We start from the raw sequence: 15,201 nt of genomic DNA on the forward strand, positions 1-15,201 counted from the left end.
AAAACCAGAATCATAAGGAAGTACTGAGGTTTAGAAATAAATGGCATAAAAAGCATTGTAAAAAAAAGTAAAGTGGAACAATTAAGTCTTCAAGGCATATTTTAAGGGCTCTTTTCTGTAGGAAGAGTTGTGCAACTGCACGGCACTCACCAAGTATTAAATAATAGTAACAAGAATGGTAATAAAGCTATTCATTTATACTGCTGGCATATTTATTTAAGGTATGGATATAGTGCCTTTCAGATGAACCTCATGAAGCAGTTTACATAGACATAGTAATACAATAAGCATCAATTGCAACGATATAATAAAACAGCAAAGGCAGGTTTCAAGGAAGAAGACCTTTCCAACACTAGATCTCCCCTGCCCTTAGAGAAAGATGGTCTTTGAATAGCCCTGGGGTGGCAGTTGTGGGAGAGGCCACCTCAGCTGCAACACCAAATGTTTGAGTGTGGGCAGCTCTCTAGGCTCCTCCAGGGGGCAGGGGGTGGAGGGTGGATCTGAGCACATCTTGGATCACCCTTAAACGGGACTATATTTTGGTATATAAAAAAATAGGGTGCCACGAATCTTGATAAAATGCTATAGGTGCTAGCACTAAATGGCTGCTGCGGGGAGCAAAACAGAGGTGACAGAACTGGGGTGGGGAGGAGAGAGAGGCTCCTTTGTCCCGGAACAAAAATAAATCAGACTGGCTGATGGTGGAGGGCTGTTGGCTACCCCCCTCTCCATGGAAAAAAACAAAACTGGAATATATTTGTCTTTTGAAAGTCACCTTGTGTCACTGCTAATTTTTACCCAACAGTAAAATTAAGATTCATTTACCTGCCCGCTGACAGCGTTACACATCAGTGTCAGTAATTGCACTCAGATCTTTGGGTCACTGACTACCTGCGTGAAGGTATTTGATCACAATTCTTTGTTTTTCTTCCCTCAAGTTTCTTCCCTCAGTTTAGGGCAGCTGCATCGTTTGTCATGGCTGCTAACACCACGGCACCTCCCCCAGGCTGCGGCGACATTGACCCCGATTATTATTACCTCTGTGACATCTGCGAAGCCTGGGGCATCGGTCTGGAGACAGTGGCTGCTGCAGGCATCCTGGTCTCGCTGGCGCTTCTGCTAGCATTCTTTGTCCTTAGCTGCATGGTCAAAGACAAGACCAAGCAAAGCATGGTCCCCATTCAGCTCCTCTTCCTTCTGGGCACCCTGGGAATCTTCAGCCTCACCTTTGTGTTCATCATCCGGCTCAATAAGCAGACTGGCCCCGCTCGCTTCATCTTGCATGGGGTCCTCTTTGCCCTCTGCTTCTGCTGCCTTCTGACCCATGCTTTCAACCTCGTCAGGCTGGTGAGAGGAAAGGCACCCTTTTCACTACGGTCTATGCTGGTATACACTTTGGGCCTCACTGCGGTTCAGTTGATCATCGCCGTCAAGTACATCCTCATCACAGTCGGAAGAGATGGCATTGATTTGGGGAGGATGGGGAGAGAACAACGCAACAAGGATTTTGTCATGCTCTCGACCTATGTGCTCGTCCTCATGGGCCTCACCTTTGTGGTCTCCATGTTCACCTTCTGCGGACCGTGCAAGGGCTGGAAGAGGCATGGGATGCACATCTTTCTCACCGTTCTCTTCTCTAAAGCCATCTGGGCTGCGTGGATCACAGTGCTGTTCATCAGTGGCTTCCCTGGCGATGGTACCCAAAGCAAATGGGATGACCCACTCATTGGTGTTGCTTTGGTGCTGAACGGATGGGTTTTCCTGATGATGTACACAGTACCTGAGATCTGTTTTCTTGCTACCCCATGCCAGACTCCAGAAAAAAATCCCCGGAAGACCACAACCACGCAACAGAGCATTGAAGCAGCAAGTACTCAAGGTATGCAGCTCTTCTGATGTCTAAGAGTAGATGCGTAAACAGAAAACCAGAATGGCAGGGATATTTTAAGCTAAGAAATGCAGAGATGAAGTCAAGTGGATTACAGTTTAGTATAATTTTAGCACATGAAAATGCTAAAGAAAATTACCATAGTTTGAATCTTGACTAAGGCTGAAAACCTGCCCGGTAGGCCAGTAGGGTTACATTCTGGGAATCGTACCTAAAGCTAAAATCACATATAGCCAAAACCCACTGGGTTCAATGGCGGGTGGGACTGCCAAAGTCTCCCCCCACCCCCCAGTTTCTGCCCCCTTTTTAATTAATTATTTGTTGTTGTTATGTGCGTAAAGCTGAATGTGCACCAGTTAAATGCGTGCTAGTTGTGTGCTTACTGTCCTCACTTACTTGGAGTAAGTCACACTTTAACTCACCAAGGCTTGTGCTGTAAATGAGGAACCTCTGGTCCTCCAGATGCTGCTAGACTGCAACACTCATCAGCCGCAGCCAACATAGCCCAGAGGGATGATGGGAGTTGTAGTTCATCAGCATCTGAATGAAGCCCTGCCTCAATCCCATTGCACTCAATAAGCTTTAAGTTAGAGTAGCTTAATATAAGTACAATTGGTTTCAGTGAGCCTAAAATGTGACCAACATGGTCTAAAAAGAATAAGAACATTAACTGTTTTGACTTGTGCATTTGAAACAATAACAACACCAGATATGCATAATTTGAATTTTTTTTAAAAAATATGGTATATCTCAGAATCAAAATAGTGAAAACACTGTATTTACATGTGTCAGGGGCTCAGGAGCAGAAGCACAGGGAAGAGGGGAGATGGAGAGCGAAGGGGAAGAATCTGAGGGCAGCGTAGGGGAAGATGACAGTGGCCCGAGAGATTCCATGAGCCTCTCCAGCGAATCGGAAGATTCACAGAAGGGGGCTCCGATGGCCAGGGCAAGGGGTGTCCCGGGAGGGACGCACCAGAAGCTAGGGGCCAGCAGCGACTCCCAAAGCAGCAGCTGGAGATCGGGACCAGTTTCCCCACCAGAGCGTAGCGGGGGGGAAGAGTCCCATGAGTCAGGGCTGACCACGCCCCTATCGCTGAGTGAGGGAACGGAGGGGAAGTCAGATCCAGCTAGCCCCCCCCGAAGGGGGAAGCAGTGACAGGAGCAGTGTAACGGTCAGGAGGAAGGTGGCCGGGTGGGCGCGCGCGCCAAGTTCAAATGTACAGGTGCGCGGGACAGCAGGGAGCTCGGATTGGGAGCCAGGTCCTAAAGCACGCCGGAGGCAGGGGGAAGAATCCGGGGACTCTTCAGCATCAGAAGAGTCCAGAAAGGGCAACACCCCGGCGGGCAGACGGACCCAGAGGAGGAAAGAACAACGGAAGAGGTGGAGTAAGGCTAGAGTCTTAAACTGGTGTCTAGGGGGAGGAGACTCAGAAGGAACTTCGGCGGTCTAGGGTTTAAGACGTAGAGCTGCGCGCTACGGCTTTGGAATGGAAACTGAACTTCAATAAAGACTTTTGTATATAACCACGACCTGGCGTTGGTCCTCTGTGAGCTGGGACCTTGGGCAGCTCTGACAACATGAATGTAAATCACACCTTTTTTGGCCAAATTATGTCGCAAAAATTAGGGTGTGCATTAGATTTGATGGCACATTTACATTTGCCAGCAAATACTTTTTTGGTTTCAAGTTTTTGAAAATCGAGGTGTGCATTAGATTCGATGATGCATTATCTTCACATAAATATGGTAAGGGGGGGGGATCTGTTAATACAAGAAAAACAGATGAAATAAAATGCAAGCTGGATATTTAGTTTTCTTAAAGAGTCATTTGTGATGACAATACATTTAGAATTTTACCGAAATTCCATTGGTAAAATAGAGCCAGTGCATGATATATAATTAAAGGCTTTCGTCATGAGGCTGGTCACCTCTTCTCAGGTTGAGCACTCCCATCTCATATAGCAAAATATACATGAGTCAACTTATTTTCTTTTTATAAAAAAAAATGGAGTGGACAACAGCAGGGCTACTGCCTGCCAGTACAACAAACAATATTGTTCTATTGCTTTTGCATTAGGAGTTACAGGATTATTCAGCAAAGACTTACAGCACTTCCAGACTGTCAGTGTTTCAGGGTAGGATTCAACTTACCAAACTGCACAGTTAAAACTGATCTGAAGTTCTTGTGAAACACTTCCCCCAAAGATCAGACTTTTCATAGTAATAATAATAATAATAATAATAATAATAATAATAATAATAATTATACCCCACCCACTCTGGGTGGCTTCCAACAAAATATTAAAATACAATAGTCTATCAAACATTAAAAGCTTCCCTAAACAGGGCTGCCTTCAGATGTCTTCTAAATGTCTGGTAGTTGTTTTTCTCTTTGACATCTGATGGGAGGGCATTTCACAGGGAGGGTGCCACTACCAAGAAGGCCCTCTGCCTGGTTCCCTGTAACTTGGCTTCTCACAGCGAGGGAACCGCCAGAAGGCCCTCAGCGCTGGACCTCAGTGTGTGGGCAGAATGATGGGGGTGGAGACGCTCCTTCAGGTATACAGGACCAAGGTCATTTAGGGCTTTAAAGGTCAGCACCAACACTTTGAACTGTGCTTGGAAACGTACCGGGAGCCAATGTAGGTCTTTCAAGACTGGTGTTATGTGGTCTCGGCAGCTTCTCCCAGTCACCAGTCTAGCTGCCGCATTCTGGATTTGTTGTAGTTTCTGGGTCACCTTCAAAGGTAGCCCCACATAGAGCACATTGCAGTAATCCACGGAAAGTGATGGGGAAATGCACTTGGAAGTGTGGGATAATCCTCCTTCATGCAATGTAATTGAATCTCTCCTCAAACAAATCAGGCTCAATGAGCAGGTCATCAGGAAGGGCATGTTTTGAGCTCATCAGCTACTGAACTTAAATTATTGGTTTGGGACTTGGACTTTGATTCCATTTGCCAACCTGGAAGTGATGCCTTATGGGTAGTCCTCCTTTGAATCCATGACCGATTCTGCCATAGGAGGCTCAGGCTACCCAGGCTACCCAAATAGTTACGCCACCAACGTCAGTCAGCAGCTTTGGGGCAACAACCACACTGCTGGGATAGGGGTCAATGTGCGCCTCACTCTTCCACACTGAGCCACCATCTGGGAATTGCTGGCAAAAGTTATTACCCAATCAGTTGAATGGAGCCCCTGTCAGACTTCTGGTGTCAGTTCTGTGGCATTAACCCTCTTGTATTTTTCACCCTTATTCATCAGCCCCGGACAAAGAAGGAGCTGAGGAAGATGTTTTGCTCCTCACAGATGAGAACCACTTTCAGTCAAAGGTAAATCTGGATTTCGCTGGAAAGATAGGGCAGCTGTAGTCAAATCGTGGTGTCGCAGTGGAAGAGCATCTCTGCAGAAGGTTCCGGGTTCATTCCCCTGCATCTCTAGGTAGGGCTGAGAATCCCCAGTCGGAAACCCTTGAGAGCAATTCCCCCCAGAGTGTAGACAATGCAGATCTAGATGTTCAATGGTCTAATTCGGTGTAAAGCAGGTTCCTGTGTTGGGTCCTCCCACCTGCTCCTCACCCCCACCCCTGCCTTTTGGGTGAGCTTTTTGCTTTGTTTTTGTTTTGTATACTTTTGATTCTAGCTTCCTGGCATGGCTATTTTCAGAGACTGGGCAGAGGAGGAATGGTGGAGACTGCCTCCCCAGCCTGACCCTTCCAGAGAAGAAGGAGACAGTTCAGAATTACAACAGGGGTTTGAGGGAGGCCATGGGTCAGAAGCAGATGAAGGGGAAAGCTGGGAAATAATGGGAGAGGAGAAGGAAGAAGAAGAAGCATGAGGGAAGAGACAGCTGACAGACTCAGTGTCTTTAGAAAGCATTCCAGACCCACCCTCCCAGAACCCGGTGGGCATTAAAAGAAGGAGAGCAGAGAGCTCAGAGGCAGAAGGCACAGATTAGCCACCATAGAGATGACGTATAATGGGAGAGATGGAGGGGGTGGGGTTTCACTCGGAACAACACCATTACCCCAAGAGGCTGCATTTCTAAGCCTCTTTCTCTGAATATGGAATAAAAAGCATTGGTAAGAATTTCCTTGTCTTGTCTGTTCCTGGAAACCTGCCGTGGGGGGGTTGAATCCTATGAAGCTTGACAACTATCTGTTTCATAAATGGTTTAGTCTTTAGTTTGTTGGTTTTCCACTTTCTCCAGGACAACTGACAGGAAATCCTCCTTCCTTTCCAGATCTTTGGATCCAAACTATGTTTCCAGATCCCTCGGGCAACCCTGCAGCCAGCATACAGGCCAAGTGTGGCGGCATGTGCTGAAGCCAAGGAACCAAGAGCAGACATCCATTGAGTGGAATCCAGAAAGAGATGTCTAATGGCTTGCTGAATTATGGCTGTTCCCTTTGTCCTTCAGCTCCTGCTTCTCCAGCTTGCTCCACTTTAAGCTCAGCTTCTAAATTAAAACAGTCTTCCAAACATAATCCACTGTCCCTCATCATAACTTTTCTTTTTCGGGACACATGACTGTGCTCTTCTGACTTCAGATATCATTGAAGATTCTATCCTATTTGTGATTCTAGAGATTGGGGTGGCAACCAAGAGTTTCCTTAGTTATGCTCAGCAGTGGTGCCATCAGAGGAGGACTTTGCGGTAAGAGTCCAGGGCCCCAACTCAGCAAAAATGAGCAGGGGGACACACAAACACAGCAGGTCTGTCTTCTCACATATTGATGTAAGTGAAATAATACACATAACCATCTCAAGAGAACATCAAGCCCAGACTCTAAACTTGCCTGATTGCACCACTGTCTCCCTGTTTACTGCCATGCAACTCTCCCAGAGAAGCCTTCTGCCAGCCTTGCTCACAGTTTCCCAAAGAGGGAGAAAAACTTATCACAAGATGTTGATGGACTATAAAACTCTCATGACCATTGGTGGCACTGGGTAGAGCAGATGGCAGTTCAACAACATCTGGAGAACCTCAGCTTAGCAACCACTGGTTCCTTTGTCCACTGGTTCCTATATTCCAGATGATGATGGGAGTTAGGAGCTCAACAGCATCCTGTGGGCCACAGAGTCTCCAACCATGTTCTAGAGAAGAATCTCTATCTAGGCAAGTCTTTCTTTCCCTTGAAATTTCATTTCACTTTGAGTTGCTTGCTGACCCGGAATAAACTTTTTGTGCTTCCCATATAGAGCATTTCATTACTAAAATAACAGATTTTCACAATTGCAGCTGTGCAAATATACAGGGGGGGGGAATGGGGGGGATGCTTGAAAATAGCCAGTTTTTAGGATTGCAAGCGACACCTTTTAAAGTCCAGGGTTTTAAAAAACTTTTGATAGAAGGCATGATTGGCCAGCTGCTTCTTGGTTCAGAGACGGTGGTATAAATTCAACATTTAAAACAGGCCCTGGTATTAAAGAGGAACAGCTGGGTCAATGCCCAGGAAGAGGCATGATGTAGATTCTGAACCACTTGTACACCTCTTTATGGAACTGCGTGGATTTGTGTAAGAGCCCTGGGAGGTGAAGGACAAACAGCAACAGATCATGAGACAGGGATACAAGATGGTGCTCTTTGAATCCTAGCAGCAAATAGAATGACAACCAACCCAGGTGGGTGTACCTCTCCTTGGGGCACTTCCAGACCGTTGCTATTTTGGAGTGGGATTCAGTCAAAAGCGGGCAAATTCCATTTGGGAAGGATGTCTTGCCCGACAAACCCACTTCCCCCAAAGATCAAACTTCTTGCAATAAGGAAAGTAACATGAAAATGCCCCGGAAAGTGTGAGACAGCGCTTGCTTCGGTGCAACACGTCTAGCCTCCCCACAAACAAATCAGGATGGATGCACAATAGACAGGTTGTCTGGAAGGGCCCTCATTCTCTGCATTTTACATTTGAAGTTTACTGTGGGGTAAAAAGAAAGTTCACTTAGGTTTGCTTATGCAGAGCTTCCCACAGGAGGCCCATGATTTCTCTTGCAAGCGTTAGAGACTGTGGGTCCAATAAATCCATTATTCATTTCCCAAGGACGGCCACCAGGCACTTGGAGACAGGAATGTGCCAAGGACTGTCCTTTATAGAGATTTGAGATACAGATTTGTCATGCTTAACAAGACAGTTAGGGGAGAGGTCAGCGCCCGTTCAGCCATGTGTACTTAAACGAGGAGAACGTTCACTTTCTGCTTTGCTACTTCATGGATATTGCAGCCATTCCTGGATGGAAGCTTCTTAATTCTCTATTTTATTATCTCTCCTATGATTCATGGGTGATATGAAGACCAAGGTATATCACCAAAATGCAATGCAACCAAGCCCAGATAAGTTGACAGCTGCCAGCAATGAGGCTAATGGGGAAGTGGGTTTTATTTAAACAGAGGGGCCTGCACATCTGGACCTGTCTGCTCCCAACTTCGCATTCTGATGATGACATACAAAATTCACAAGGCCTTTGGCTCTGATTCACCACCCAAGCTTGAGCATTTTGAGAAGAAATTATTTCACTGGCATGAAACAGGGCTCAAAACTAAAGCCTAAAACCTCTCAGCCCAGCCTCAGGTGGGCACAGGCCTTCAGGATGATAGGAAATGCTCTAAGGGGGGCGGGGCACGAGTGTGGCTGCATAGGCCTTGTAGTATGCATAATGTTTCTTTGAAACACTGAGATTGTGCCAAGCACACACTTGTGGCCATCAGCACTCAGCACCATTGGGCCTGCCAGGGTCCACCACAATGCTAACACCTGTGCTGAGGAATGCTCTGTACATGGTTGGGTAGGGGAGCTGGCTGCCATTTTCCCACAATGCACCAGAGCTATGCAGCTTCATAGGCTTTGAGTGAAATCAAAAAGGTGACTTCAAGCCTCCCTTTGCTACTTGTCACAGGACTGCCACCGCCTTCACCAGGGAGCTTACTGGAACCAAGCCAATGTAAAAAGGTAAAAAGGTAAAAAAAAGACCTCTGGACGGTTAAGTCCAGTCAAAGGCGACTATGGGGTTGTGGTGCTCATCTTGCTTTCAGGCCGAGGGAGCTGGCGTTTATCCACAGACAGCTTTCCAGGTCATGTGGCCAGCTTCTGGTGCAACGGAACACTATGACGGAAGCCAGAGCGCACGGAAACACCATTTACTTTCCCGCTGGAGCAGTACCTATTTATCTACTTGCACTGGCGTGCTTTTGAACTGCTAAGTTGGCAGGAGCTGGGACAGAGCAACGGGAGCTCACCCCGTCATGGGGATTCAAACCACTGACCTTCTGATCAGCAAGCCCAAGAGGCTCAGTGGTTTAGACCACAGCGCCACCCACAGCCAATGTAGGAGGGGATCCACCAGGGCCCACTTGGGCAACCAGACCAAACCTGGACTCTGCTCTGTTCTTGGCTGTGAAACTTCATAGTTTCTTTAGATCAGCCTCCCCAGGCTAGTGCTCTCCAGATGCCATTAGATTAGCTTCCATCAGCCCCAACCAGCACGGCCAACCAAACCATCTTGGCTGAGAGTCTTGGAAGGCCAGCTCCCTGCCTTGCAGACCTTTTCCTACCTGGCCTGGGAGGGCAGGGCCAGGACTGACACCAACTAGAAAAAGTGAGGCTGCTGAACAGACTCTTGGATTGGAGTGTTGTTTGGGGTTGTTGTTTTTAATAGGGGTGGTTGTTGTTGCTGCTGCTACTGGTTTTTTGTTTTGTTTTGTTTTTTTTGTCTCTTTATTATAGGTCTTGTTGTGATTTATGAGGAAACAGCTCAGTTTTGTTTAGGACTACTTTTGCTATATTGTAGTTATGTATTCCCCCCCCCCCCCATGTTGTCTGCCACCTTGAGCATGGTTTAAACAGTGGAAAGGTGGCATACAAATAAAATTACGTATGTATGTATGTATGTATGTATGTATGTATGTGTGGCCAGGATGATGGAAGTTGTAGTCCAAAGCATCATTGCCATTGGAACAATGCAAGAATTGGGACAAACTGAAACTGACGGGGTTGCATCAAATTTTCCCTGTGAGTGCATTAGGATTACTGGTGGAGATCCTGCCCACAAAAACCACGAATATAGTATTTGTACACAGAATGATTTATAGTCCTGGTAATGAAGAAGAGGAATGTGTAAACAAAGGTACTGAACGTGCATCTGGGCACCTGTTGGAGATGAGGAATCATGCATAGATAAATTCCCAGTCGAATACACTGGTAGCAGGGAGACACAATCAGCTCCTCATGGGCTGGGGCCAAACCCAAGCAGACACACTGAGGCACATTCCCTGTGTCACTGCCACTTTCATTTTTTCCAAGGTGCTGTTTCCTACAGCCACCAAGTAGAGGAAATTACACAGTGCTCAATGGCACAAACTGCCTCAAACTGTGCAGCCGCTTAAAGTTTTTGTCAGTCCCTGCTGACGTCAAAACACATTGCCCCAGGCTGAAGTTATCGCATCACTCCTGAGTGGCACAAGGAGAACCCAGTGTGGATTTGAGTTTAATTTTCACTTGCAACACTCTGATAAATGGCAGCACTCGGAGTCGGTTTCAAGATGGCGCCGAGGTAAGACGCTCTTATCGGAGCTCAAAGAGATCTTTTAACTAAATGTTGCCGGCTCTCCTCCCTTTTGGATTCTATTTCCTTTCATTATTTCGCTGTGCGTTTGAACATTTTATCTTATCTTATCCTCCTCGGTGCCGGGACTTAATGAAGTTAAAGAAGTTTTAACGAAGGCTCTCAGACATTCCCTCTCGAGCACTAAGGCACTCCCTCCCAGTTACTCGTTACTTACCTCGCAGCAGTCCAGCTAGGACCGAATGAGAATTGAACGAGATTGTGACCAGAGAACTTTAGCACTTTATCATTCTATTTAGAAGTCTGATCTCATTATTTAAGAATCTAGTAATGAGAAGAGGCAAAAGACCCAGGTGCCTTGATATAGAAACTGACACAGAGCCCTCTGGTTTTAAACAGAGTAATCTAGATAATTACCTGCTACCTCAAAAACAGCACGTATCTCCTCCCAAAACCTTCCTCAACTCCTTACATGGAAAGACAATTGAAGAGATATCCCTAGGAGTAAATGAGGACAAGGCTACTACTTCCATAACCGAGGCACAAGCACTAATTGATAGAAAGGTGGAGCTGCTGGAGGAATGCTGCCTATTGACTGCTCAAACAGTTCAAAAAATCTTTGAACAATTACAAAACATCTCCAAGAAGCTGGATAACCCAGATGAAAGGAGGCAACTCACTCCCTTTTTGCCATCCTTAACAACCCCTGGAAATAAACAGAACAAATACAAATTTATACCTCTAAATCAGTCAAAAATCAGAGGAAGCCCCCCTCACTCAATCAACCTGATACTGAGGCCATGTGAGATTGTTCTCCACATTTTTCCATATAGAGGACCCCTACCTTACTGGGAGTCATCTTTCTGGGCCAGACACCATCTAAATCTGCTCCTTGGTTCTGAGGGCGGAAGCATTGACTTAAAAGCAGTCAAGAGGCTCACTAACGACGGATATTCCAAAAAAGTACTACTAAGATTTGGTAGTCATAGAATCCCAACTAAAATCTTAAGGGTAAAGGCTCATTTAGCCCAGAAAGGAATTTTTCCGCGCCGACATTTTGAAGATATATCACCCAGACCATTGTTTGCATCTAAAAGACAGAATAAGATGAACAAGGCCATTCCACCAGAAGCCGACATCTCCCCTACCCCCGTGGAAGAACCCAGTAGATGGGAGAAACCGCAGTCAGCTACCCGGAAAATTACGCAAGAAAAATCCAAGCTCCCAAACCATGCGACTGTAGCATCAAATAACAACCTCGCCCTTGACACAATAGACTGGACAGTCCCAGAAGAAGAAGATCTGCTGAGTAATTTTGCCAAGCTACCAGATAAAGAACAAATAAACATACTCAGTAAATTGACGAAACTACAGGCCAGATTGACCGAAATTCACCGACAAGGTCAACAAAATGCAGTAGATACAATACACAATCAAACTTTACACTTGCCAGCCTTTTCCCCAAAATGCATAGTCAAAAAGAGAGCTGCAAATGGAACTTTCAAATGTATAGATGCAGAGCTACAAATCCAGCCGCCTTTAGAATATGAAACGGCAAGGAAAAACTCCAGTAATGAGACTACAAACTCCTGGCTGAGATATCAAATACTAGCTCCAAACGAAATAGGTACCCCTTATTTAAGTACCACAAAGGACTCTAACTTTGCCGAACAAAAGATGACCTCCAACAGACCTGACACACCGAGCTCAACACCTAATGAGGCCAAAGAAATGGAAGTAGAGACTAAAAACAGTCCTACTGTCCATAATAGCCCACCAACCACAGAAATCTCTCAGGAACAAGGAACAGTTAAGGAAGAAAATCAAGAAAGGGAGGAAATTCTAATTTCCCGCACTTTAAAAAAGAATCTAAAAGATCCACCATTACGTCCCCCACCGAAAGCAGCGACAAATGGCTGTATCTGCACAAGAAAAAATTCCTCGCTGGACTTAATGACAGAACTAGAATGACTAAATGCTGTCAACCAGCCACCAACCCAAAAACGGATCCTACGCCTGTTGTCCTGGAATATCGCAGGGTGGGGAAACAAAGACGGAGACCCAGACCTAATGAACTTCTTTAAGGATTTTGAACTAATACTCCTACAAGAAACATGGTCAACTAGAGATATTAAAATTAACGGATTCATCTCCTATACGAAACCCGCATTGAAAACAAACACGAAGGGCCGGCCGAAAGCAGGGTTCTGTTGTATGATCAAAGACAACTTAGGGTTTGAAATCAAGCAACTAGAAATATGTTTACCACTTGCACAAGCTCTACTTTTAACCCAAAAAAAAGACTCTTTGCTACTTGTAAATGTCTATATCCCCCCAACCAAAAACAACATCAGTAGTGAAAATTGGTCACAACTAACCTTTTATATAGAAAATCTGTCCGATAAATACCCAAATGCCTCACTGATAATAGCAGGTGATTTTAATGCCAGAGTGGGAACCAACAATGAACAACTATGTAGCAAACTAAATTGGAATACTGATAATGATATCGCACATGCCCTGAAAATAGGACGATTCTCCAGAGACAGGGTTGTTAACAACGAAGGCTTACGCCTACTTGAATTATGTAACAACTTTAATTTGCAGATTGTGAACGGTTCAACAAATGGCGATAGAAGCGGGGAGTTTACATACTTCTCCCCCCGAGGATGCAGTGTCATCGACTATATTCTTGTCCCTTATAATATTATAAATTCGATCATGGACCTCAAAATTGGAACGCGCACTGAAAGCGATCATCAGCCATTATTGCTGTCTATTAGCTTAAAGGACGAAACCAAAATAACTAAGCACAATATCATAGAACCTTCTCAATACAAACAAATGACCCAATTAAAATGGTCCCAGGAAATGAGTGCAGAAGTGGGGCATAAACTTACAGCTAACCTGAGAAAACAAATATTATTCAACTTAAAGACCACTAATTCCTACTGTGATATTCCTAAAATTTATAATGAAATCTTCCAAATGCTTGTAGAGCTTAGTACTCCACCTAAAGTTTGGGAACTTAAATATAGCGCTAGCCCTTGGTTTGATGATGAATGTTTCCAGCTAAAAAGAAAACTGCGCCAAACATTTAAAAATAATCGCACTAAACTAGAGCCCTCTTATCTTGATGAAAAAAGAAAATACCATTATATTCTGGCCGAAAAGAAACAGAAATACGCAACCCAAAAATGGCTACAATTATTCGACTCAATTCAGAGTAAAAACAACAAAGCGTTCTGGAGCCTAGTGTACGGAGGACTGAAAGCCGAAAATCAACTAACTCTGCCACCAATTGCAGAATCCAAATGGTCCCAATACTTTACATCTGTATTTAACAATCTACACGGTGAACTTAAAGGAAATGAAACCATTAAAAATAAAATTAATAAACTCCAGGAGTGGCCAAGGGTAGAGGAAGAGGAAATTAGAGAGATAGTTAAAAACTTCAAATCGGGGAAATCCCCTGGGCCAGACGGTCTACCAATAGAACTATTTAAGATCTATATAGATTGGTGGGCAGAACCCTTAGCTCAATTGTTTACTCTTATAGATAAATATGGGACCATACCTGAGATATGGTTAAGATCAATAATTATTCCAATCTTTAAAAATGGCGACCCAAAAGAACCAAGGAATTATAGACCGATAAGCCTACTATCAGTGATAGGGAAAATCTACGCTAAGCACCTCTTATCTAAACTTCTTACCTGGATGAAAAATCTAAATTTACCAGGGAAAGAACAAATAGGTTTCTCCAAAGGTTGCTCTACTCTAGACCACTGTCTTACACTTATGCATCTGGTCGAAAAATACAGATCCCAAAGGCAATCTAAGATATACGCTGCTTTTGTAGATTTTCGTGGTGCATTCGACTCAATTGACCGCCCAAAGTTGTGGAGGAAACTCACAGAATTAAAAATTGATCAGCGCTTATTGATTCTAATGCAAAATCTACATTCTTCCAATACCTGTCAAGTCAAACTTAACACCAAAGGTCACCTCTCCTCGGACATCCCAAACTCGAAAGGGGTAAAACAAGGATGTATTCTTGCCCCCTTTCTATTTAATTTATTTTTATCAGACTTGCCAGATTACCTTCAAAAAATAGAATCACATGCCCCTAAACTCAATCAGAAACCAGTTCCTCTCTTATTATACGCAGACGATGCTGTCTTACTATCACTAACGAGCTTGGGTCTGAAACGTCTTATATCTTCACTGATCCTTTACTGCGAATGTAACAAACTCTCTATAAATTATGAGAAGACAAAAATTTTGGTCTTCTCGAATGGTTGGAAATTAGAGAAATGGAAAATAAGAGGGCAAGAAATCCAACAAGTGAAAATCCATAGATATCTGGGAATCTTATTCCAGAGCAACTTAGGGTGGGCAACCCATCGCACAAATGCCATAAAACAGGCAAAGTGCATCTCATCAGCAGTTGCCCGTTTTTATTATCAGAAAGGTAATCAATTTATTCCTGCGGCCAATCAGATATTTCAAGCAAAAGTGCAATCCCAGATATTCTATGGTATCCCGCTATGGGTCCAAGCATATAACAGTGATATAAAAAAGATTCACTCCAGCTTTTTGAGACGTATTCTTGGACTCCCTCTTATGATCAAATATGAAACAATGTGTGCAGAAATAGGCATACACACAATGGAATACTGGGCATGGTCCACCTCAATAAAGTATTGGTTACGCTGCCATTTTCGCTGCCCTCCATCAAGTCTGCTCGCTGATT

The 15,201-nt window shown here is 44.6% G+C and overlaps 1 protein-coding gene across 1 annotated transcript; it reads left to right on the forward strand.

Annotated features, from left to right (window-relative positions):
- Positions 1-941: 941 nt before the first annotated feature.
- Positions 942-6,361, forward strand: LOC307225543 (G-protein coupled receptor family C group 5 member D-like). Its single transcript, XM_079993432.1, has 3 exons — positions 942-1,879; positions 5,153-5,220; positions 6,131-6,361. The coding sequence occupies exons 1-3, from the start codon at positions 976-978 to the stop codon at positions 6,242-6,244; spliced, it is 1,086 nt and encodes a 361-aa protein (XP_079849558.1). The 5' UTR covers positions 942-975; the 3' UTR covers positions 6,245-6,361.
- The last annotated feature ends 8,840 nt before the right edge of the window (positions 6,362-15,201 follow it).

The sequence above is a fragment of the Podarcis cretensis genome (assembly GCF_951804945.1).
Source record: "Podarcis cretensis genome assembly, chromosome: 10".
Lineage (NCBI taxonomy): Eukaryota > Metazoa > Chordata > Lepidosauria > Squamata > Lacertidae > Podarcis > Podarcis cretensis.

What these genes read in the sequence shown, in the direction of transcription:
- LOC307225543 (XM_079993432.1), top strand. Translation starts at nt 976, where the DNA reads ATGGCTGCTAACACCACGGCACCTCCCCCAGGCTGCGGCGACATTGAC. An exon ending in TGAAGCAGCAAGTACTCAAG is followed by an intron (nt 1,880 to 5,152) that starts GTATGCAGCTCT and finishes CTTATTCATCAG; the next exon opens with CCCCGGACAAAGAAGGAGCT. An exon ending in AGAACCACTTTCAGTCAAAG is followed by an intron (nt 5,221 to 6,130) that starts GTAAATCTGGAT and finishes CTTCCTTTCCAG; the next exon opens with ATCTTTGGATCCAAACTATG.